The sequence below is a fragment of the Mytilus trossulus genome, chromosome 5 (genome assembly GCF_036588685.1).
Source record: "Mytilus trossulus isolate FHL-02 chromosome 5, PNRI_Mtr1.1.1.hap1, whole genome shotgun sequence".
NCBI classification, from domain to species: Eukaryota; Metazoa; Mollusca; class Bivalvia; order Mytilida; family Mytilidae; genus Mytilus; species Mytilus trossulus.
Window position 1 is genome coordinate 37,050,249 of NC_086377.1, and position 26,339 is coordinate 37,076,587.

At 31.5% G+C, this 26,339-nt stretch overlaps 1 protein-coding gene across 6 annotated transcripts; it reads left to right on the forward strand.

Moving 5' to 3' along the window:
• The first annotated feature begins 9,780 nt into the window (after window positions 1-9,780).
• On the forward strand, window positions 9,781-20,736 carry LOC134718816 (uncharacterized). 6 transcript variants are annotated; one of them, XR_010107452.1, is made up of 10 exons: window positions 9,781-10,133; window positions 11,545-11,755; window positions 12,838-12,927; window positions 13,404-13,454; window positions 14,665-14,766; window positions 16,242-16,453; window positions 18,012-18,291; window positions 19,479-19,571; window positions 19,861-19,917; window positions 20,474-20,736. XR_010107452.1 is itself a non-coding variant. In XM_063581564.1 (6 exons), the coding sequence occupies exons 3-6, from the start codon at window positions 18,243-18,245 to the stop codon at window positions 20,629-20,631; spliced, it is 357 nt and encodes a 118-aa protein (XP_063437634.1). In that variant the 5' UTR covers window positions 14,906-14,993; window positions 16,242-16,453; window positions 18,012-18,242; the 3' UTR covers window positions 20,632-20,736. The 6 variants fall into 6 exon arrangements, 1 of the variants encoding a protein (XP_063437634.1); XR_010107453.1 differs by lacking the exon at window positions 18,012-18,291; XR_010107454.1 differs by lacking the exon at window positions 14,665-14,766.
• The last annotated feature ends 5,603 nt before the right edge of the window (window positions 20,737-26,339 follow it).

The window sequence follows — 26,339 nt, forward strand, 5'->3', positions numbered from 1 at the left end:
AGGGAAGAACAGAAGATTTGCGAATGCAAATTTACAGATCTAACATTGTTGGGTTGATGTTTAGACGAGTTGTATATATATATATATATATATATATATACATATTTATCAATTTGATCTTTTTTAGAACAAGCACTAGGCCACCGGAAGCTAAATTATTAATTCAATCTAGATGGTCTAGAAAGAGCGATCGGCAACTTGAATATTAAAAAAACACATTATGACTGAATTTAAAAAGAAGTAGGTAGGAAAGTGCGATCTTTAAATGTACAATGTAAGTCTGTCAGTGGGGCGGGGGGGGTGGGGGGGGGGGGATGGGGGGTTCATTTCTCAATAACATCAAATAAACTTATCATAGATACCAGGACTAAATTTAGTATATACGCCAGACGCGCGTTTCTTCTACAAAAGACTCATCAGTGACGCTTTAATTCAAAAATGTTTAAAAGGTCAAATAAAGTACGCAGTTGAAGAACATTGATCATTTTGGCATTCCACCTTTTCAGCTTTTTTTTTTTGATGCATCTCTACGTCATATTGTGAATGATGGAAAGGGCGATTGTTATTAATATATATATCAATATTAATTCGATATCAAGTTATTTTTATAACGCAGACAGAAATATCTGTTTCTTTTTTTAGCCATTACTTGGCGTTCATCGACTCCGTCTGTCGTCGTCGTTTCCGTCTGTCGTCGTTGTGCGTCTAGTGTATACTATTTCAAACAAAGTTCTATCAACAAATAAGTTCAATGACCAATATTGTCAATTTTCCCCTAAAGGTGTTATTGCCCTTTTAAAAAATCACAGTTTGTTCATTTAATCTGCTCCTTTGAAACTGCTGAAACAATTTCAGCCAAATTTGGGCCGAATGAGTTTCAAAGTATCTACTATAAATTTTATATTTAATTTCTTTGTCAAGGACCATAGCAACTAGGACTAAAATGGAACATATGGGTAAAGTGCATTTCTTTGATTTTGAAGAAAATAAGACAGATACAAAGATCATTTCAAAGGAAATTTTAAGTCATTGATTAATGTACTATATTGAAAAACAAATAAAAATCATAGATACAAGAATTACAGGTGAAAGATTCAAGTTCTTGAGAGCTTCTTGTTGGTTTTTTTGTCAACTTTTATTTTTCTGTTTCATAATTGTAAAAAGAAAGTTTAATTTTTTATTCAAGTGAAAATGACACTAAATCGAAGGCGTGAAGGTGGGAAAGAGCGATCGTCAACTTAAATTTTCTTCTAAGTATGAAGTTTGTGACATAATTAACGGTTGTGGGTAGGAAAGAGCTAAGGCCTATATTTTGTCAGTAAAAGGTTTATAACACAATAACATAAAAAAAGATCATTTTTGCAGCTTTTTTTCTTTGATGCACATCACTATCCTATTTTTAATGATAGGAAAGGCGATCGGGTTTTATCTATGTTTGCGGCTAAACGTTCGATATGGAGTTGTTCTAATAACAAAGACAGCGATATGTTTTTCTTGTTTTTGCTAATAATCTTTTTTCTATGTCATAATTGAAAAAAAAAAACTTAGTGTGATTGTTTTTTTTTTGTTTGCAAGTGAATATTAATTTACTTTAAGGTACAAAAGATCAATCAACAACTTAATTTTTACCTAGAGAATAGTTTATGTCAGGATGATTACATTATGAATATTTTGGTATTCTGCCTTTTCCAACTTTAACACACATCATTATCTTTCTTGTGACGTTCTGCTTATAAAAATGTAGACAGCGATAGTTGTATATATTTTCATGTTTCTATGTATTATTTCAACCTTTGTCTCACTCTGTGTCACAATGTGTAGTGTTCGACAAAAGGAATGTCATTCGTATGGGAATTTATGATAGAATAACAAGATATAAATCGTGTATTCGTATCTGTAATTTTATAGTCGTTATCTTTAAAGCAAATCTATAAAACTATCCTATACATTTTAAAAGTGATGGGCGATCATTGGTTAAATATGTTTGATTTGGTTTTAACCGTTTAAATCTCTGGTTTAGAGTTCTGTTAAGAATGAACACAGCGATAGTTTGTTTGTATGTTTTTTTCTACAAAAACCTCCTTTTTTGTTTTAATCGGAAGGAACATTTCGTTATGAATAACGTTTTTTTCGTCAAGAGAAAAAATACGTTTACATTTTAACAACTTAAATTTATTTTAGCAATGGACATTAATTTTGACAAAATAAAATATTCAGATAATGTTTGCTTTCCGCATTTTTCATCCAACTCTCTTTCAATTTCCAACTTCAATAGTTACACATCATTATCTTTCTTGTTAAATTCTGCTTAAGTTCGCTCTTTATTTGAGAATACTCTTTCTGGGTAGTTATTGCATGATCACTGCATTATTGTGCAAGTTAAAGACTTTGAAATATTAAACTTGCACGGAAGGTAGGAAAGTGCGATCGTCAACTGAATATTTTCTTAGTTTGGAATTTAAGAAATGATGTAAACGGTTGTACATGTACGTAAGAAAGAGCGATCTTTAGCTTCAAGTTATTCAGTAAGGGTTTCATGACACAATTACATAAATAAAAGGGCCGAAATATACCAGTGGCTTTGAAATGATTTTCAGTAACTGCAAGTACTCTCAGATCTGTACTTAGTGTCTTTATGTTATATATAAGATGTTACATGGACAATCATACCACATCTTCATTTTTTATAGTTTTTATTAGGGACAGGCCGCTGGCTGAGCAAACAAAAAGGGGGGGGGGGGGGCAATCATGCTTCGGTCATTCCATATATAATCAACCAAATTGTCATACAAAAGGTCCTACTTGGACCCGCCTTTGCCACTAAATAGTCCAATATTTCCAAAAAAGGCGTTAACCTCCAATCAATCAACCAATCTCTGAAATACATCAAGTTAATGTTTTTGGTGGGGTTCGTGTTGCTTATTATTCAGTTTTATATGTTGTGTCGTGTGTATTTCTTTTGTCAGTTTGTCTTTTTCATTTTTAGCCATGGCGTTGTCACGTTTTTCGATTTATGAATTTGACTGTTTCTTTGGTATCTTTCTTCCCTCTTTTATTAATGCCTGCGTCACACTATCCCGATTATTATATACGATGGACACCCGAATGGGAAAATTTTAGGTTCGTACGAAGTTGTTCCCGATCTCGTTAAAATACCAAAAAGAGACCGAAGCAAGAACGATGAATAACGAAGTCTATACGATGGTGCCGAAATTATATATGATAGCAAAAGATGGACATTTGAAGGTTACCGAAGACGTGTATTTAAGCTTCATATCTCAGCCGAAGCCTACACGATGGTTCACGAAGGATATGTACACGATGGATTACGAATGCTACACGATTGATTACGACGATGGTGCGAAAACAAACAAGATGCATAAAGGTAAAATACATGTATGTACATAATACATGTATGAACACGATCAAAACGGCGTTCTACTTGTTTTGATTTTTTAATGTAACGAACATAATTTCGACAACATATCGTATCTGTACAAGGCTGCCATGCATGGGGGAAATCGATCTGTTTGTCTAATTCTTATGAAACTTAGTTTATTGTCCCCTCGCCTACTACATGTAAGTTGCGTGTAGATTAACTGTTATGGACACTCTAGAACAAAAATGCTCAAAACTTGGTATGGTGTTACTCGTTAAGAAAATCTTAAGCACTATTGACTTTAAAGTTCAAAGGTCAAGGTCACAGTGGCAGTTGTAATACATGGCAATATCACCCTTGTGGACACTCTAAAACCATTATGCTTCAAAACACATTTGGTATGTTCTTCCTCCTTGTAATGATCTGATATTTTTTACGTTCAATTTACAATTTTCTGCATGTATATGACACATATAGTGTCCATATTTTTCCCCAATATGTGATATACGAGGACATGCCAGGCTCGGCATTGCCTTGTTTGAACTGTAAAATGTGTCTACTAGTCTGAATAATCACCCATATTTATGCCCATGTTTTCTGGTCTATCTTAAAGGTAAGGTAATGCAAAACGAGCTCTTTCCAGTTGAATATCATTATAATATAGAGACACGGAAGGATGTGGGGAAATCATCAAATGCGACAAAATATGACATATAGAAAACAAAATGGTTATGGAGTAAACATTCGTGTGACAACAACTCAAACGATACATAAATAATCAGAATAACGAAGAAAAAGTTGGTTTCCCTATATACATGTACCTGCAGTGTTGGTGTACGAGGCGCATTTATGATTTTCATTATTTTACTTGATATGAAAAATTGACAAAAAATAATATAATACTTGTAAATGTAAATCCTGAGCCTGTAATAGCTGTTCTTCTTGTTCTATTTGAAATAATAGAAACAATGCAGTTCCCTTTTTTTGTTAGAATCTCATAGAATCATATGATATGAGTTCCATTTTTTGTGAACGTCTTTTTTAATTGTGGTCTTAGACTGACCAGCTGTGCATATCGCGCATGGCACTTAAAATGTATTTTAGCGCGAAAATTAAGCTTACATTTTGCTGGATTTAATGCCGTCGTAGTTCCATCTTTTCGCCTTCGTACTTGTATTCGATGGCAACACGACGAGATTACGAACATGTTAAAAATTAAAAACCTTTTCCGAAGTTGTCCCAGGAGGCTTGAAAAAGTGACCAATGGTTCTACGATGGTTAAAGATGGCACCACGAATAGCCCGATCTGGAAACGATTAGTCCCGATTTAGAAAATTTCCATAATCGAGTTGCCATCGGCGTAAAAATCAGGACAGTGAGACGCGGACATAAGGGCGATCACTATAGTGATGTTTGATTTAATTTCAATAATTTTGCTATAACATAACAAAGGGTTTGCAGTTTAGCTCAAAATGAAAACAGCGATAGCATGCTTCGAAGGGCTAAGTGAGCTTTTCTCATCACTTGGCATCATTCGTCCTGCGTCAATCGTCCTGCGTCCGTCGTCCGTCAATTTTTACAAAAATCTTCTCCTCTGAAACTACTGGGCCAAATTTAACCACTCTTGGCCACAATCATAATTGGGGTATCTAGTTACGTGTCCGATACTTGTTTGGATTGATAAATATTTTGATACGAACGTCACTGATGAGTCTTATGTAGACGAAACGCGCGTCTGGCCGGAAATATAGGGTTTTTTTTTGTGTAAAAAGAGTGCAAAACATTTTTTGTAATTTGTGATAACGAATTATTTAATTGGTTAGAACGGTTTAAATTCGTTGAATTAGTAATTATCATTTTTTAGTAATTTATGATTTCTGATTAAAAATCATTTTCACAGATGTTTAGCACACCTGACCCACACTAGAATGTGAGATTTTCCCCTTAGGTTGCACCTGTTGCTGTTTTAAATAAAAAGTCTTATTCGCTGAAACAATTTGACCAAATGTTACAATATTTATACGTTATACTTTTTACCACAAAACACAATCAAACTTGTAATTGAAGAGCGTCACTTTTACAGTTCATAAGTTCATAGGTTAAGTCCTTTATTAATGGAAAAGTGATAATTCTGTCGTTTCCCTTGTCAACATTGAGTTTGCCTCAACCAATTGTTAATAAAGGAAGCTATTAAAACAAGAGTTCCAAATGGTGAAGTTGAAATCATCCCTTCGTAAATTTAACGGAAGCCATTGCAATTTGGTCAGTTAATTAGTAACAACGATTGGCCATCTGGTCAGAATGGGCAAATTATATGAAAGACTTACTGCTTAGTTTATTTCCATTTTTCTCTACATGTAGTTGTTTTAGTGGAGAAGACAAAATGTTTAAAGTTGAGAGATCTATGGACGACAGACGGACGGACGAATGAACGGACTCAAAGTGTTGACAAAGCGTTAAAAGGGAGGTACAAATGTTAATACGTATTCTAAAAGGTTTGGCAATTGTCACAATGTCACCTTTTATACAAAATGTATGTGTTCGTGCCTCAAGTTAAGAGGTTCATTAATGTCTGGAAGATTTTAATGGAGCTGTATAGATCTTCTGTGGTCACAAATTGTATTGCAGCAAAACTAACGGGATGACTTCATAAACCCATCCTCTGTTTGTTATTCATAATGGTTCATATATATTTGCGTCGACTTAACAATCGATACCAGCACTGTATAAACTTTTCGACATACAATGACTAAATTAAATTTGACATTTCAATTAAACTGTGTATTAGTTTACTATGAACGTCGAGTTAATTAAGTACATAAGTGTTGAAAACCGTCACGCTAAATGCCTAAGAATCCCGAATAAAAAGTAATAAATCGCCATCAAAGGGACGTGTTGGTAGTTATTCTATATATTGAGGATTTTGTCAAATCATTGAAGTCGTCTGTCATTGCAGTTAAAAGAACTGATTTGAAGATATATACCTTGGATACGTAAATGTTTGAACTGAGGCGGTTGACCTTCATCGCCGAACAAGTTCCGAAAATGAAGATCGCGAGAAGGAATATACAGAGAAAAATTTGCCCCCAGTAGCAGTATTTGATCCTGTAACGAATTTAGTGTTAGATTCTAAAAGGATAAGCGTGGAGTTTTGTTTAATTAAGAGGAAAATTAAGCACGATATTTCAATCTTTCGTAACAGTTTCCGAGTTTTAAACTTATTTCTGTGGTGCATGATAATTCAAAAGGAAAAAGTTGTGAGAAACTTTTCTTGGTGTCTAAAGTTAATATACCGAAAGATACAGAATTGGTTTTGGACTATGGATAGACCTTGAGAGATAGGATTCTAGGAAACCCTTGAATGACCGGATAACTCTGTCGCTTCTAAATTAAATGTAAAATGTCAATTATCAATTGGTAAGTAGGAAGACAATAATTCATCGATTTATTTTGATATATTCAAATTCAATATTTGGTAAAATTTGTCTAGAGACTAGGTAGTAGTGGTCAGGCTAGCGCTTCGGGCACAATTTGTAAGTTGTGCGTACAAGTTTCAAGAATTGAAATCTATACTTGAACAATGTTTAAAGAATGACTGTAATATCTGTTTCTTTCTAATTAAAGTTTGGATCACATGTTTGATGTTATTTCGAATAGATACTACAGCCTACCTTAACTTATTAAGAAAGAAAAAACATTTTTAATTTCATTAAATTTTTTCGTGTCTAAAATATACGTTACAGTGGGGATTAGTGAGTGACTGGATTGAATGTGAAACAATTTCATATATGTTTACAAACGATCAGGAAATTTGGATATTTTATCGAAAGGTCATTTATTATTTTACTGCATGCATAAATTGATTGAATAGATCAAATTGGTAATAAATATCAATAAAGATATACATTGTATTCCAGAATTCGTCTATGTAAATCACAGGAAAATAATTAATTGGTTGCGTCAATACAAATATTCAGCGATTGTTTGTCAACAAACTTTAATATACTTTGTTCTAATAATAAACAGTATGCAACTAGACAACAACAAAACATAATAATCAGGGCAAACATGTACTAGATAGAACATGAATATGGGCTAATGGACCGGGATTCTGTTTTATACAATATAACAACTAGTTTGATTTTATATGAGGCTTCACACCAGTCCATATGGACTAATACATATAAAGGTAAACAAGGAATGCAGGATATAACTACCGATCGAAAGCAAGGTAAGTAAAAGGCAGTGGCTATGTTGCCGGCTCCGGACTATATGAAATACATTTTATTGAAAAAAATTATCATGAACACACATGATATATGTGGCTACTAGGTGAGATTTCTATAATCTTTTAGTCTTCGACTAGATAAAGGATAACCATACTTTCGTATGTCGAACAGTTCCACCACCAAATAATAAACGGAAAACTTAATTAACAATCCTAACACAACAACCTTATGTTCACTATTTACATTAGGATCTTTAAGTTTTAATGACTTTATACATGGGAAGTTTACAGTTTTTTTACTTTGACATGGGAAGTTTACAGATTTTTTAGACTTTTTACATACAAAGTTAAGAATATTTCTGATTTTTTACTTTAAGCAGTTTGTTTTATTTTGGTATAGTACTATTTAATGTAATAACACTTACAGAATAAATTACATAAATTCTTTTTAGATAATTCGTAATTCAGAAAAAAACTAAATTCATAGTCTTTGACCTTTAAGAATTGACCTTTATATCTTTAAAGTAATATGGCACTAATTTATTTACTGCGTATTATGAGGGTAAATAGAAAAAAAACGACTTATTTAATGTTAATTCACATATTCATTAACTGAGACTTTAAGATTTAATAAAAAGGATTATACTTTTGAAAATTGTATTAAGTAGACTAGATTTTCAAATGTTTGTTTAATTATTCATTGCTGCAACACCCATCCTTGGACCCACTCTTCGTGCATCGTTTTTGTTTGCTTGGTCTTTCATCACCAGTTGATATCGTGCATTCTGTATAAGGAACACTGACCTCCTTGATTGGAATTTTATTTTGAGATATCAGGTCAGATGTGACTCAGTAAACAGTTTATATGCTTGTTTTGTCCATTAATACTTGTATTGTCATTTTATATGTGAGGTTTTCTTCAAGCACATCAACATTTGAGGTCAGGATGTTCTTACTTGTTCGTAAAATTGTTTGTCTTAATAAGACCGGCAAAATAGCAAAACTCTATACAAATCGCTTTGTTACCGAAGCCGATAAAATAAACCCTAACTAAGAGATGGATGTCCATCAATGTCTTTATAATTTTTATCTTTTATAGTGTGACGGTTATTTGTATATTTTATATATTCAGCTAGCCTATGTTCAAAATATTTGTATGTGCGTACTAGGTATGTAAAGTAGATGTAAATGATAATACTATAGATTTTTTTTTCAGAGGCTATAAATTGTACATGTACAGTGACAAATGATAACAGTGTGAATGTGAAAAATTGTGAGCTCTGCACATCGTCCTCAAGCAATTTTCGTGCTAATGGCAGAATAAAGTAATTAAAATAGCTGCCAAGGTAGTGTGAATGATATGATAATGTACATGTAGTTTGGTATGAACTTTAAAGTTTTCTTGCACTAATCTTTGAAATGAAGGAGCTGAATAAGGACTAAAAATTGATATAAAAATGTGTGTACACCTAAGTAATACATGTATATTCCTATGGGCCTCAGGAAAAAACAGTCCTACAGCTTACGATGTTAACCTCTTTAAATATGTAAGAAATTGTTATTATATAACATTTACAGAGTAAAAAACAAAAACACTGAAATAAATGTAGATATTGTTTTCAAATCTATATATTATGTATATTGAAGCTCAACATTATGAAAAAATCACACAAGAGAAGAAAAACATTCAGATTACAGAAATGAACTTTGCATTATTTTCATAATTGAAAATTCTTAAAACTTAAAACTTTCTCATAAATTCTGTTGATACAATGTATACTTCACATTTTGCTGCGCTTCAACAATACTTATTTATCAGATGATTTGCATTATGTTCAGAGTATGAAGATGTAACCTGTAAGTGTTATCTATAAACTTGTATGTGGGTTTAAATGAAGAAGAGAGGAAACCCAACATCACTATTACAACCTAAAGATTTGTAAAGATCTATATTCAGTCATAAACTATCATTATAATGTTTGTTCCATTTAACGTTTCTAAATTTTTTTCTACAATTTTAATGTATCTAAATATCTAAATTTATTTGTAGGGGGAAATCATCAGAAATTTATGTAAAGAGGAACCTCCTAAAAGAAAAGACAATTCTGAAACAAAATCAACTAATGTACAAAAGATTGATGAAACTCATCAACAAAGGACAATCAACACAAAAACCTCTTATGTTGTCCCGAAAATACGTCAGATCAAGCACAGAAATTTACTAAAGGCGAATTTTCAAAATTAATGCTGGATAGAAGCAATATGCATCTCGATATTTTGAAATATATTCAAAATTGTTCAACTACATTAAATTAATGCCAAAAGTAGGAGACCCCGCGAATAGTTGTGAGGACTATGCTGATAAAACTAGGAATTTTACTTAGGAGCAAAGATCATCAATCCTAAAATATTTATGTGACAATGTTCATCCAATCACCTTGCAACACCTTGATGTACATGTACCAAGTCTAATTCATGTCACTATTACATGCACTTTGATACACAGACCATCCAACTTTGATTCAGGTTTGTCTGTTTTTGCTTCTCTTTTATTTCTGTCAGAAGAATATTGACTTTGAAATTTTGCTTAGTTTACATGTATTAGTTTGTGTTTAGATTTGTTTAAAGGCAACTACTTGTGATAAGTCAATGGGATTTGGTAAAGAGGTCCGAGACCACAATTGTCGTCCCTTGATTAATATAGTCCCTAGTGTTAACAGTGGGTTACTTGCCAATAATTTTTATACCCCTTCCAAGTTTATTTCTCCATGTTTAATGCCTCAAATTGTAAGTAGGGGGTGAAATTACACTGTAAAAAATTTGGGTCCAGAATTTTACAAGAAAGTAGTGATTTGGTCCAGCTGAAAACAGTTCAGGAGTTATGGTGTTGAGATATTGAAAATGAAAGTGTGAGTTTCAGTTTAAATTTTTCGGTCAAGGTAGTTTTTGGTGATGTTGAAGTCCAATCAACTTGAAACTTAGTACACATGTTTCCTATGGTATGATATTCCTAATTTTTATGCCACATTAGATTTTTTACCCAATTTCATGGTCCATTGAACATGGAAAATGTACTTTGGACACATCTTTGTTCTTCCAATTTTAGTTTGTTTGTGACTGTACAACCATAAGGTCAAACCAAATGATTGAAAATAGGAAATATGGTTGATTCCAATTTTGTAAGCTAGGACAAAAGTGGCCATTGAAAGAAATTAGTTGTCTTAAAAAGTATGTTTGAAATGGACAGTCTATTTTTATGTGAAAAAGTATAATATTCTTCAAAAAAACTTATTTCAAATGTGAAAACTGTAGATATAAGCTGTTAAAGGGGAACCACTAATGATATTGTTATATTAAAAAAAAAAAAAAAGAAGATGTGGTATGATTGCCAATCAGACAACTGTCCACAAGAGACAAAAATATGGGCTTCAACAATGAGCAAAGCCAATACTGCATAGTCAGCTATAAAAGGCCCCGATATGACAATATTAATGTAAAACAATTCAAACAAGAAAACTAATGACCTTATTTAAATATAATAATGAACAAAAAACAAATATGTAACACATAAACAAACGAAACGACAACCACTGATTACAGGCTCCTGACTTGGGATAGGCACATGCATAGATAATGTGGCTGGGTTAAACATGCAAATTTTTTTTTACATTGGCATTTCCACATATATCACATTGCATTGCACTTTCAGTTTCATTCATCAGTCATTAACGTTTTTTCACAATTTAAGGTTAAGTTTTATTTGTTTTGAATGATTAAACCATTTGCATGATTTCAAATGTCATATCCACTTTTTCCTACCTGCCCCTGGAGGACTTTTGAATTCAGTGTTTGTTTGAAATAGCACATCCTATTGATGGCCTCTTTTTCAAAATTTTATTAAAAGTTTCAACTACATAGTTAGATCTTAATTTTTCAGGCTTTTTACATCATATGGCTGATCTAGATGCTGTTTTAAGAGCACAGTCTGTACTGTTTGTGATTGAAGAAGAAGTGGAAACAAAGCCAGAAAATCTGTTGAGTCATACAGATATTCTGTTTAATATGTCCCGAAACACAAACTTCAGCGAAGACCTACTTTAGAAAAGATGCATGGCAGCTTGTTTTAAATACTCTCAAAGTATTAGAAGGTACACAAATGTAACCAGTCTGAATATTAAAAATAGAAAACTAACGACCTTATTTAAATATAAAAATGAACAAAAAACAAATATGTAACACATAAACAAACCACTGATTACAGGCTCCTGACTTGGGATAGGCACATGCATAGATAATGTGGCTGGGTTAAACATGCAGGTTTTTTTTTACATTGGCATTTCCACATATATCACATTGCATTGCACTTTCAGTTTTATTTATCAGTCATTAACGTTTGTCACTATTTAAGGTTAAATTTTAACTTAACTGCTGCAATCAAAGAATTTTCATTGCTTTTTTAGCTCACCTGGCCCACAAGGCCAAGTGAGCTTTTCTCATCACTTGGCGTTCCTCGTCCTTTGTTCGTCTCCGTCGACATCGTTGTTAACTTTTACAAAAATCTTCTCCTCTGAAACTACTGAGTCAAATTTAACCAAACTTAGCCACAATCATTATTGGGGTATCTTTTTGAAAAAAAAAATGTGTGCAGTGACCCAGGAAACCAATCAAGATGGCCGCCATGGCTAAAAATAGAACATATGGGGTAAAATGAAGATTATAACTCTGAAAATAAAGCATTTAGAACAAATCTGACAAAGGATTGAATTGGTATCTAGTCAATATCTATTTTCCCTGAAATTTTCAGATGATTTGGAGAAATGATTGTTGGGTTGCCTCCCCCTCAATTGGTAATTTGAAAAAAAAATGCCTTTTTTGGTTATTATCTTGAATATTGTTATAGATAGAGATAAATTGTAAACAGCATAAATGTTCAGCAAAGTAAGATCTACAAAAAAGTCAACATGACCAAAATGGTCAGTTGACCTCTGAAAGAGTTATTGCCCTTTATAGTAATTTTTTTACAATTTTCATTAATTTGGTAAATTGGTTTACAAAATACTCTCCTTTCTATCTAAAGGGCCAAGTTTATTATAGATAGAAAAATTGTAAGTATCAAGAATGTTCAGTCAAGTAAGATCTTCAAACACATGTTTGTCATGAATCCATCTGTGTCCTTCATAGACTAAGGTGAGCGACACAGGGTCTTTAGAGCCTCTAATTTATGTTTTAGATATGTATATTAGTAACACTCAGAAGTATTATGATAAGATTTCTCCATGCCAGACAAGAAAAGGCAAAGCTTTAATAGGTCCAGTTGAAGGTGAGTTTCATATTAATGAATATTGAAAAAAACATCTGAACGTAAGTACGTATATGTGGAATAATTGCCATTGGTACCAAACCCAGTTACGACATTGAACAAGTATTAAATAAGCTCTCTACGAGTTCAAGTTTGACATCATTATAAAGTTGACTTTTGAGTGGTTTCTGCTGGTTTATAGTAGAAACGTGTTTAACTGGCCATGGACCTAAGAGCAAATTGATTATATTTCCAATAAGTTAATTAATGAAAATATAAAATGTGTAAAAGATTTTCAAGGAGACAACAATGAGCTAGAGACCAATTTGCATAGATGTAAACTACTATTGGTTACTGTTTGGCCTTCAACAATAAGCAAAATCTTTAAAATGTAGGAAGTTATGAAGACTTTGTGACATTATGTTAAGACTTTGTAATAACTTCACCATTGTTTTAAGGATAACGCGTATTCAAGCACTTTTTAAAAAAAATTGTAGGAAGAATATTCAAAAAGTTTTCAAAAAGGACATCAGACCAGATTAAATCAAGTAAGTAATTCTTGACTTGTGTAAGTATTTTAATTTATGATGTTCTGATTAGTACTTTTTCTACTGCACAAGTATTTCTTTGAACATACAACAGTTTGGGTTCTACAGATAAGTCTGAACCATCTTACATATTTATCAATATGCTCCAGTAACATTGATAGTGCAAGATATTAACTCTGCATAGTATATTATTTACTTTTTATATTTGTATTGATTTAGTATAAAACCAGATAGGTTGTTCATTTGCGTAAGTTGAAATTTGAAAATTCACCTCTTATTCCATTTTTTCTCTTAAAAGATGATTTTGATCTATTTTTTTAGCTTTTTGGCAGAAAAATGAAATATCATTTTTTAAAATGTATTTAATTGTACTTAAGGCATCATGAATTATATATAATCATTTATAAAAAAATCTGCCCCTAAAAATTAGAGGTGAGTAATTTCAGGCTTTAATGAGACTCTTGTTTCTGTAGATATCTTGTTTCAATATTTGTGAAACATGTTTATGCCAACCTGGGGAGATATGATATAACAAAGAATACTAACAATTTAGGCAGTTTATTTCTACACATTTTTTATACCCCATGCAACTTAAGTTACGAAAGGTAAAATATTTTTGACTGGTCCATCGGTATCAAAAAAGCTTGGATGGGATTGTTATTGACAGAAATAAGAGGAGGGAGACTTTTTTCACGAGGAGACTGGATAAAGATCATAGAATTTTGCTTTATGCCTAGAACATGTAGAAAGCACATTTATTTTTTGTTGGATTTCCTATAAATTTCAATGAAGTGCTGGATATCGGTTAAGGTGGACCACTTTGTCAGGGGGGGGGGGGGGGGGGGGGGTGGATGAAAATCATAGATTTATATTTTGTTTGCCTAGTGACAATATAGGGATGTGGGGTATGTGATCCTGCTCACTTAACTTAAGTTCTTTTATAGATAACCAAGCTATAAAAAAAGTTCTATGACATAATTCTAGGTAAAAAAGATAAGAAATCCTTTGATAGTGATGACAGATCTCCATTTAAAGCAAGACATGGTAGGTATTTTTAAATATTTGTATTTAGAAATACTTATTGCTGTTGTTCTACACATCTACAAATTTCCTACTCAATTATACATGTATCAGGCTTATTATGTTGCATGCCAGAAGCATTTCATCTTAACAAGTCACTTCTAACATCTTATAATTAATTACTTTTTAGAAAAAAGAAGTGTATATTCCTTTACAAGTGAGGAATTTTCTCCATTAAAAGCTAGGAAAGCTAAGAAATCCTTTACAAGTGAGGACAGTATTCCATTAAAAGGTAGGAAAGCTAGGAAATCCTTTACAAGTGAGGACAATTCTCCATTAAAAGCTAGGAAATCCTTTACAAGTGAGGATAGTTCTCCATTAAAGCTAGGAAATATCTTACAACTGAAGATAGTTCTCCATTAAAAGCTAGGAAATCCTTTACAACTGAGAACAGCTCTCCATTAATTGCTAGGAAATCCTTTACAAGCAAGGACAGTTCTCCATTAAAAGCAATACAAGGTGAGTGATAACATGTTATTTGATAATTCCATTGACTTATATGCGTGTTTTTAACAACACGGAAAATCAGAATTAAGCAGTATTTATATTGAGTGTTTTTATAAATTTAGAAACACGTCAGAGGGAATCCCAGTTTTGATAAAATACGATAGTTCTCGGAATTCAGATAAATCTATCTTTGTCATATAAGAAATGAAGTGGAGTTTTTCTTATATGTTATTGTTATGAAACTGATATTTAAGATCATTGTAATTCCATAAAGAAATAGAGAACCATCTAGGTCGTTTAGTCAACATTTAATATACGATCTTGCTCAAAGGTTTGTTTTGGTAATTATGCGCATGCGTATAGATTTCTTGACTTCAAGGGGTTTTAGCTCTGGATTCCCCACTCAATTAATTTATATCTCATGGGATCTTTTCTATGAATGTCTGCTATTGAGGGTTATTGTTGTTGCATATCTGTAAATCATATGCATCATTTAAAAAAAATGAATGTAGTCATCATCATAGAACACCCCTTCAGGCGAAATGGAGTCTACCATATTATCGTTTCGAGTTGTCTCACTTCCTTAAATGTTGAGTCAAACGACATGTCCAGTATTAGCTCGTTCTGTCAATAAATGTTGTATTTTATTTAAAACGATCGCAATTTGAACCGATAAATTTGTACGGAAAGGAGTCATGATCACTGACTCAAAGAAAATTAATTATTTGAAGAGTTAGGAATGGGGTTCCTCCTAGAACTAACGTAGGAAAATAGGTGATAAGATACGAAGTGGAATATGCTTTCTCTCACTCTGAGTCACAGTGACTGCTCTGGAAAGTAAACTTGGAATTGATAGTACAAAAATAAAACACAATAGGCCTATGTTCATTGTTCTTATAGGATACAACATATAAATATTAACATTTTAAGTAATTTAAGAAACAGTTTATGCATACACACCCCGATACACACTTATTGATACAACCAAGGTATAACAATAAACTATGACATAATTGTAAGTAGTAGAGATAAGAAATCCTTTGATAGTAATGACAGATCTCCATTAAAAGCTAGGAAATCCTTAAATAGCAAAGACAGTTCTCCATTTAAAGCAAGAAATGGTAGGTATTTTCTATATTTTGTATGTTGATATATTTTTTCTGTTCTAGACATAACTGTGTAGTAAGCTGACTTAAAAAAGAATACACAAGTTTCTTCGTAACACTCACTTCTAACACTTTACAATTAATTTCTTTATAGGAAAAAGAAGTGTGGACAATTCTTCATTAAAAGCTAGGAAATCCTTTACAAATGAAGATATAGTTTTCCATTAAAAGCTAGGAAATCCCTTACAAGTGAAGATAGTTCTCCATTAAAAGCTAGGAAATCCCTTACAAGTGAAGATAGTTCTCCATTAAAAGCTAGGAAATCCCTTACAAGTGAAGATAGTTCTCCATTAAAAGCAATAAAAGGTGAGTGATAATATAAATATGTTATATACCTATTACCATTAAAAAGAGGAAGCTAACATAGGGGACAATGAAAGTTAATACCATTACTTTAACCATTCAAAATCCTGAAATTTAGTTTTTGATCCAGATAGTCATTTGAGCTTATGCCATCACTTGCTATAATCCTCATGAATTATTTCCAGAATCTTCCGTTCTGAAATTAATGTGTCAAATACTTCAAAAAGACTTAAAGTGAATGTTCCTTAGGGTATATAGTTTATAAATTTTAATTGATGATTTGATTCATCAACAAATCTTGATGCTGTTGCTAAGAAAAAGAACATAGTTTAGTGGTTTTTGTGAAATTGGTGTCTTTTTAATAGAATTATGCCATTTTCAATTAAATTTTTTAGTGCGTCTTTTCATGTTGTAAAGTTATACTATTGTAAATGAGGTTAGGGTAAAGGTTGGCGTCTGTTAAAACATTCACACCTGTTGCATTTATTATATGCACCTGTCCTTAGTCAGGAGGCTTTTGTTTAGTGGAAGTCGTTTGTTGGTGTGTTTCATATATGTTTATTGTTTCTCGTTTTGTGAATAGATAAGACCCTTTGTTTCCTGTTTGAATTGTGTAACACTGGTCATTTTGGGACTCTTTATAGCTTGCTGTTGGATGTGAGCCAAGGCTCTGTGAAGAAGGCATTACTTTGACCTACAATTGTTAAATTTGAATTCATTGTGAATTGGATGGAGATTTGTCTCATTGGCACTCACACAACGTCTTCTTATTTATATAAAGGATAAATGCAGTTTTGGGCTTATATCTCACTAAAGCAGTTAGAGCAAAAATAATGGAGGTTTATGTAAGTAATAGAACAAGATCTATCTGCCATAAGATGAACAGTGCAATTGGACAACCCATGTTTGGTAACCGTCCCGAAATGGTTGATTTGTTGGTTATTTCATTGTATCGTTAATTCTATTATAGATAGAGAGAAGTTAAAGTAAATAAATTCAGCGAAGTTAGGTATAAAAATAAGTCATTATCAGGTTAAGATCTATATGCATTGTAACTTTCAAACATATCCAACAACCCATTGTCGGGTTACTGTTCCGAAATAGTTATTTTTTAGGGAATTTTATTGTTTTTGGTTATTATCTTCAATTTTTTTTTGGAGATATATAGAGATAAAATGTTACAGCAAAAAATGTTCAGCAAAGTAAGATCTACACATGAGTCAAATGAGTGAAATTGAAATGAGATATTAAACTGTATGCAATAAAAATAGGAGGAACAATTTATTTGCTTATATTTTAAGATTCTGTGGATTTATTGATTTTCGTGGGATACCAATTTTTGTGGATAACGTGGGTGTAGGTGAATCACAAATTTCTCTAGGCTTGTTTCAACACATAATAAAAACCATGAAATGAAATATACAAAAAAACACAATTTTTCCACAATCCACGAAAACTGGTACCCACGAAAATAAATGAATTCACAGTAATACAGCTTACATGTTCCTATATACTTTTTTTTATTTATTTTAATTGAAGTAAATGAAAAATATTTCCTCAGGAATGCCCACCTTCTTAGTTATAAAAGCAAAAGAAATGAAAGCTGAAATTATAGAGTATCTGCAGAATTATAAGCCATTTAAATCATTGCCAAAAGTTGGAGATCCTGTTTAACCATTATGTTGACAACACTAGAGGCATATCTGAGGAAGTGAGAGATGAATTAACTTCATATCTCAGCTTGACATATAAAGACATTTTCAATCTATCTGTCAGTTCTGACATTCCATCTATGATGCACAACACTATATCATTCATAATACATCATTCAGGAAACAAAGGTACAACTTTTATGAGAGAAAACAATATTTTTTTTACTTTCTGTTACATTAGAAATAACAGTACTGTAGTTGAAGAGTTGCCACCGTCAATTGTTACACAGTAGACAGTATCAGAGACAGTAAAACAGTGATTTGCAACCATCAAATTAAAATTGACAGTGAAAACTGTTCATGTACAGTACTGTTATTCCGATTCTAATGCATTACAAAAAGAAAAAGTACGATAAAACTTTAAAAAACGACTAAACTTGACAATTAGAAACAAAAAAACGCGAAATTTAATGAATTATTTTGGCACAAAAATGTCATGGCTAAACGTGACGTCATACAAATGAAAACTTACAAACTGGAGGTTATTACCTTACCCGTACGCTTCAAATTACGATAAAATTACATTAAAACGCCAAATTCAAGGTAGGTGTTGTTTTATTTTCAATTAAATAGTAGTAATCGAACATTTGTTGATTCAATCAATTCAAAATGGGGGGGGGGGGGGGGGGGGGGGGGGGGGGTCCCTCCTTAGTTAAGCCTGACCAACTGTGGATTTGACAGCAAATTTTAGCCAATGAAAAAAAAAATTGTTACATCCAAATTGCATTAGAATACTCATTATCTGAATAATAGAAATCTGTCACATTTTGTTATTGTTTTCCAGTTTCTTGTTTTTATATTACTGCATACACCTTAATATGTTATTTTATATTAAACCAATTTCTGCCTGTCATGGCATTGAAGGTTGTGTTCTATAAACATATAATTTATTTCATTTGAATTAAGGTAAATTTATAGAGATGACCTGCTGTTGAAAAAATACCCGATGAATGATTTTTTTCAGTGGTTTATTTATGTTAGCTGAAATGCTTTTGGAATAGGCCTAGGTAACTATAGCTAAGATGATAGACAAGTGCCTCATGTTCAAAAATATTCATGTAATTACAGTAGCCCATCCAGAATTATTCAAAATGTTACAACTTACATGAACATCAGTGTAAAGGTTAAACTTAATGATATACATTTTACGTTTTTACAGGAAATCAATGTTATTTCGTCTTAGATTTTATTCTAAAAAAATCCCAATTTGATGTTTTAGGGACCAATTTGAAAACACCTAGAATCATCCCTGGTGGAATAAGCTTGTTTTTTCTCCTTTTTCATTTACATTTTTACTCAACTGTTTAATTTTCCAGATTTAAATAATCCAATAGATGTTTGCCAAAATTTAGAAAGGATCCGTGAAACTACTGGAGAATATGAAAGGATTGGTAAAAATACTAAAAAGGGTAAATAATCTAAAGTTTTTACAACTTTATATCAGTCCAAAGATTGTTTTTTTCACAGTTTGTCTTTTAAATCTTATTTACATTCTGAATTGCAACTTGTATACTTTTGAAGATTTGACTGATAAAAGAATTTTATTCAGATTTGGAAAAGGATGATAACAGTGTGTGAAAAGAAGTTTCATCTTCATAATGCAAATTTAAAATAGTTTTAATTGTTTTAATTCCATACAAATATTTCAGGGAAGGTTAGAATGATTTTTTTTTTTTTAAATCCTGATTTTCATTTCAGATGCAATTACAGGACTTATTAATCATTCATCGACAAAAGATAAAAAATCAGAAATAGGTGAGAAATCATTTAGTATAAAATAATAGTTGGTTAAAAAATCTTCTCCTCTGAAACTGCTTAGCCAAATTTAACCAAACATTGCCAAAATCATTATTAGGGTATCTAGTTTAAGAATTGTGTCCGGTGTCCCGGTCAACCAACCAAGATGACCGCCATGGTTAAAAATAGAACATAGGGGTAAAATGCATTTTTTGGCTTATAACTCAAAAACCAAAGCATTTAAAGCAAATCTGACATGGGGGTGAAATTGATGATCAGGTCAAGACCTATCTGCCCCGAAATTTTCAGATGAATCGGACAACCCGTTGTTGGGTTGCTGCCCCTGAATTGGTAATTATAAGGAATTTTTGCTGTTTTTGGTTATTATCTTGAATATTATTATAGATAGAGATAAACTGTAAACAGCAGTAATGTTCAGCAAAGTAAGATTTTGTTTAATATTTACATAGACCAAGGTGAGCGACACAGGCTCTTTAGAGCCTCTAGTTTTAAAAGCAATGTATTGGCATAATAATAGTCTTTTTAGTTAGTAAAATAAGTTGATGTTTTGTAGGCAGAAAAAGATCAGGAAATAAGAAAATAGATGCAGCAGAATCCAAGAAGTGTACAGTAAGACTGACTGATATTGGTACTATTAAAAACTTGAAAACATATGTAAACAAGACAGAGAAAAAAAGAAAAAGAAGGAAGATATGTGTAAAGAACTTGTAAAAAAAATGTTAAATGTTAAAGGGGCACTAGCTGTCAAATTCATGTTCACCGACTTTACTTAATTTCTAGTATTTGATTTATAATAATGAATAATGTTAACATTTATCCAACCTATTTAAAGTCTAAAAAAAAATATAAAGAGGACACCGTATAAAATTACATTTCGTGTGTTCGCAGTCTAGACCGCCATCTAATTAATTATTGAGTTGACCTCTAAAGTCTTTCAATGACCATATAAGCGATGTAAACATAAATATAGATATAAATAGATCAAGCAAATTCATGCTCTTGGATTATTCTAGGTCTATTTAATTTTATATTATAGATGAAACATTAATGTTTATCATCGTTTTTATCTGTATAAGAATGATTTTCTGTGGATCAAATCAGTCAATCAATTGATTTACCTTTGTTTCACTTTCAATGTTGATATTCTTTTCCTTTAAATAATTTTACACATTCAATTCATGTGTTATCCATTTCAAGCTAAGGAGTTAAATTGAAGTTCACATTAATACAAATTCTATGAGGTTGAATTATTCACTTGCAAGTGAATAATTCATTATCAATGATTTTAGCTTATTTTGACAGAACTAAATCATACTTGCTGCTAAGAGCGAATTATTATTTCACCATTGTATTTCATTAGTGATTGAGCAAAAAAAATAATATATGATTTTTTTTTATATATCTCGTAGCTAGTGCCCCATTAAGATTTAAAAAAGTTCATCTGATATGAAACAACAAATTCAGGATACTTTGTGTCATATTTCAAATAAGTTGAATGTATATCTACTTATGATAAAACTATGGTATTGCAAAATGTCGTAATTTTTTTTTGTCTTATTGATGAAAATCGATAATAGGAAGAGTAAAAAAGCCTGTGAAGTAAAAATATAAAAAAATATATTAATATATAACAAAATCCCTTCAAGAAAATATTGTGACCTTTAGTTTAGTCATGCAGTTCTATGACAGCAGCTCTTTTTTATGTTATGCAACTTTACCATAAGTTTGACCAAATGCAAAGCAAATGCAAAGCAAATGCAAAGCAAATGCAAAGCAAACAATAAAAATCAGGAAAGAGAACACATGGATGTATATATTTATTCTGTTTGACTTGAATTTACATTATTATTTATCTAAAGTTTTTCAACTTTTCAATAGATAGACTAAGTGTAAATGTTTGTTATGTCTACAAATTTTCAATATTATTTTTTCATGGAGTAAATGAGTCTGTATTGCAAACAAAAGAGTGTATTACACAGTTCTTTCCATTAAGTTCATATTTATGCACAAAAACAATCATAATTATGAGTACTGTTTTTCACTGTTTATTGTATACACCCCTATATCATGTACATAGTATAAGAAGCTTGAGAAAAAAGTTTCCATGTGTATAACAGGGACATATCCGAAAAGTTCAAATTCAGTAAAGTTTTGCTTAAGTCTGATTTTTTTTAGCAAGAACTTAATATATAAAAAGAAAATTCAATTCAAAGATGACCTTGATTTTTGCAATGATATATATACATAGATATAATAATTTACTTAATCATTCTGCTTGGATATCAATTTTGTCAAATTTAAAAATTGAATAAAAAACAAACAAATACTTGTGTTTAATGATCTTCATACTGTTAGCGTTCAGCCAGGATGAAGAGATTATGCTCAAAATTGTCTCTTTATTGGATTGAATGAAAGAGTTTTTATCTTTAAAATGAGAAAAGTAGGAAAGTTATAGATCAGTGAAAGAGATTGAACCTTATAGTTATTTTTAGTTACAGTGAGGATAATGATATAATAATGACTATCTTGTGACTTTAATATTTTATTGTTGTTGTTTGTTTATATAAACAATGTTTTAAGTTTCTGTGAATAGGTATAGTTTCTTTATTTATTCCATGTTTTGTTACATTATCAGTTTTTTTGTGGACCTTCAGAATTTGTGGATAATCTTTTGCAACATAAATGTCAAAATATTCACGCATCATGCATCTTGAACTTTATTTTTCTTTACCTATAATATGAACCATAATGTATATAGATATAATCCTTTTACTTCATCATTCTGCTTGGATATACAAGTTGTCTAATTATTGAATTGAATAAAAGACAAATACTTGTGTTTAATGATCTTCATACTGTTAATGTTCAGCCAGGATGAAGAGATTATGCTCAAATTTGTCTCTTTATTGGATTGAATGAAAGAGTAAGTGTTTACCTGTTCAAGTCATTATACTGTTAGAGTACAGCTAGGATGAGAAATAAATGCTACAGTGTTAAATTTAAAAACAAAATTGATTGAGAAATATATATTTTAACTTCTGAAAACAATGATAAAAAATGAATCAACGGTAATAAGGATATTTTTTTGTATATATATGTACATAAATCATGTAAATATTTATATATGTTGTATTCAAGTTGCAATTTTGTACATGTTATATCAAGTTGCAATTTTTTACATGTTATATCATGTACAGAAATATTGTACATGTGATAACTTGTATATAATTGCAAAAAGGCTTGTTATGAACTGTACAAAAATACCTCAAACATAGTATACCATGTACAATACATTGCTTAAAATGGTTTAAATTTTACAAAATTTTAAAATGAATCCAAATAAAGCTGCAAATACATTCAAATTTTACTGACTAAAAAAAAACTCAGAAAGTAATTTTAAGAGCACAGTGATCAGAAAGTTTTAGAATTATTTGTATTGCTTCACGATTCATGTTGGCATAATATGTTTTCATAACATGTTTTTAGCTCACCTGGCCTAAAAGGCCAAGTGAGCTTTTCTCATCACTTGGCGTCTGTCGTCCGTCGTCTGTCGTCGTCCATCGGCTGTCGTCCGTCGTCGTTAACTTTTACAATAATCTTCTCCTCTAAAACTACTGGGTCAAATTAAACCAAACTTGGCAACAATCATCATTGATGTATCTTGCTTAAAATTTGTGTTTTTTTACCCGGCCAACCAACCAAGATAGCCGCCATGGCAAAAAACAAAAGGTACACAGGGGTAAAATGCAGTTTTTGGCTTAAAACTAAAAAAACAAAGCATTTAGAGCAAATCTGAAATGGAGTAAAATTGTTTATCAGATCAAGATCTATCTGCCCTGAAATTTTCAGATGAATCAGACAACCCATTGTTGGGTTGCTGCCCCGTACATTGGTAATTTTAAGGAAATTTAATGTTTTTGGTTATTATCTTGAAAATTATTATAGATGGAGAGACCTGAAAACAGCAATAACGGTCATTAAAGTAAGATTTACAAATAAGGCAACATGACCAAAATGGTCAGTTGATCCCTTTAGGAGATATTGCCCTTTATAGTCAATTTTAGTCATTTTTCGTAAATCTCCATGATCTTTTACAAAAATCTTCCTCTCTGAAACTACTGGGCCAAATTAATCCATACTTGGCCACAATCATCATTGGTGTATCTAGAAAATTGTGTTTTTTGACTCGGCCAACCAACCAAGATGACCGCCACGGCTAAAAACAGAATATGGAGGTTAAATGCAGTTTTTGGTTATTACTCAAAAACCAAAGCATTTAGAGCATTTAGAGCAAATCTGACAATGGGTAAAATTGTTTATCTGGTCAAGATCTATCTGCCCTGAAATTTTCAGATGAATCAGACAACCCATTGTTGGGTTGCTGCCCCTAAATTGGTAATTTTAAGGAAATTTTACTGTTTTTGGTAATTATCTTGAATATTATTATGGATAGATATAAACTGTACACAGCAAAAATGTTCAGCAAAGTAAGATTTACAAATAAGTCACTAGACCCAAAATGGTCAGTTGACCCCTTTAGGAGTTATTGCCCTTTATAGTCCATTTTTAACAATATTTTCGTAAATCTAAGTTAACTTTTTCAAAAATCTTCTTCTCTGAAACTATTAAGCCAAATTTTACCAAACATAGCCAGAATCATTATTAGGCTATTAAGTTTAAAAATTGTGTTTTGTGACCGAGCTAACCAACCAATATGGTCGCTACGGTTGAAAATAGAACATAAGGGTGAAATGCAGTTTTTGGCTTATAACTCAAAAATCAAAGCATTTAGAGCAAATCTGACAGGTAGTAACATTGTTAATCTGGTCAAGATCTATCTGCCCTGAAATTTTTAGATGAATCGGACAACGCGATGTAATTGGTAATTTTAAGGAAATTTTGCTCTTTTGGGTTATTATCTTGAATATTATTATAGATAGAGATAAACTGTAAACAGCAATAATGTACAGCAATTTAAGACTAAAAAATAAGTCAAAATGACAAAAATGGTCAATTGACCACCTAAGAAGTAATTGTCCTTTATAATCAATTTTTTAAATTTTTCATAAAATTTGTAAATTTTTACTAACATTTTCCACTGAAACTACACGGACAAGTTCATTATAGACAGATAATTGTAAGCAGCAAAAAATGTTCAGTAAAGTAAGATGTTCAAACACTTCACAATCACCTTAACACAATGTTTTCATGAACTGTCTGCTTCCTGTGTTTAATTCACATATACCAAGGTGAGCGACACAGCCTCTTTAGAGCCTCTAGTTAAAATATATTATATTCAGTCCACCGTGGCCTATAGAAGTTTTATGCTGTTTGACCCACTGCAATGATGAATTATAAGAATTAGTTATAAACTGTTTATATTTTGTCATTGTTAAAAATAATTGGATATATTAAACTATATTTTGTTGATTCTTGATTAACCATCAAGGGTCACATTAAAGACCAAATGTTTGGACATTCAAAGAGTGTTTTAAAAACACTATCCACATGATTGTCTGAAGGTTTGCTATGGTGTAGAAGCATCTTGAAAACATATCTGCTTCTATCCTTTTTACTTTTTGGGGCGGGCAAGAATATTATTCTTAATAGGGAACTATAATTAAATAGTTAGGGAAAAAAAGGAAAAGGGATATTGCAATTCTATCATGAATAAGCTAATTCTTCATTTAAACTTTGGTCATGATGGTGAACCCAGTGTGGTTACCATTGCGCCCCAGACCAAAGTTCATTTAGCACTAAAAAGAAGTGAGTTTTTATTAGATGTTGTTAATAATTATATGCAAATGCAAAATGAAAATGATGTAATAGAAATAGAAATTATTTTATCAGAGTATAATCGCAATTTTACATTAGGCTTTTTATTTAAATGCTTAGTAAATGACAATTGTGAAGTAAAAAGATGCAGAGAGGGCAAAACAGCTCTTCTTGTTCCACTGATTGAAAAGTTCCAACTGGAAACAGACTTTGTTAAACTGCTTCTGCCACGAAAAATCAGTGCAAAAAATGCTGTTGCAATTCATTCGCTTTATATCAAACCAATGTATCGTTCTGTCATTAATGAGTTTTATTTACTTAATTTACATGGAGTTAATTTACAGGGACATATAAGTGCAGAAGATTTTATGAGGTTATTGCATGAACTTAAAACCTGTCATGCTCATTATTTAGTGCACATTTTACCAGTTTGCATTTGTTTGAGATGCACTGAGTATAGACATGAAAGACTTAATCAGCTTTCAGAATGTACCTATGCAACACCTTACCATGGTCCTATTACAAATAGCCCTTTTCGTAATTTACCAGTAGGACAGTTAACAGTTAACAGGTGGCAGACCTGGCTAATGGTATTCTGTTATTCCATAGTTTACATGTATCACATGATCACATTATTTTATTGT

What these genes read in the sequence shown, in the direction of transcription:
- LOC134718816 (XM_063581564.1), top strand. Translation starts at nt 18,243, where the DNA reads ATGATGCACAACACTATATCATTCATAATACATCATTCAGGAAACAAA. An exon ending in TGGTAAAAATACTAAAAAGG is followed by an intron (nt 19,572 to 19,860) that starts GTAAATAATCTA and finishes TTTTCATTTCAG; the next exon opens with ATGCAATTACAGGACTTATT. An exon ending in AGATAAAAAATCAGAAATAG is followed by an intron (nt 19,918 to 20,473) that starts GTGAGAAATCAT and finishes GATGTTTTGTAG; the next exon opens with GCAGAAAAAGATCAGGAAAT.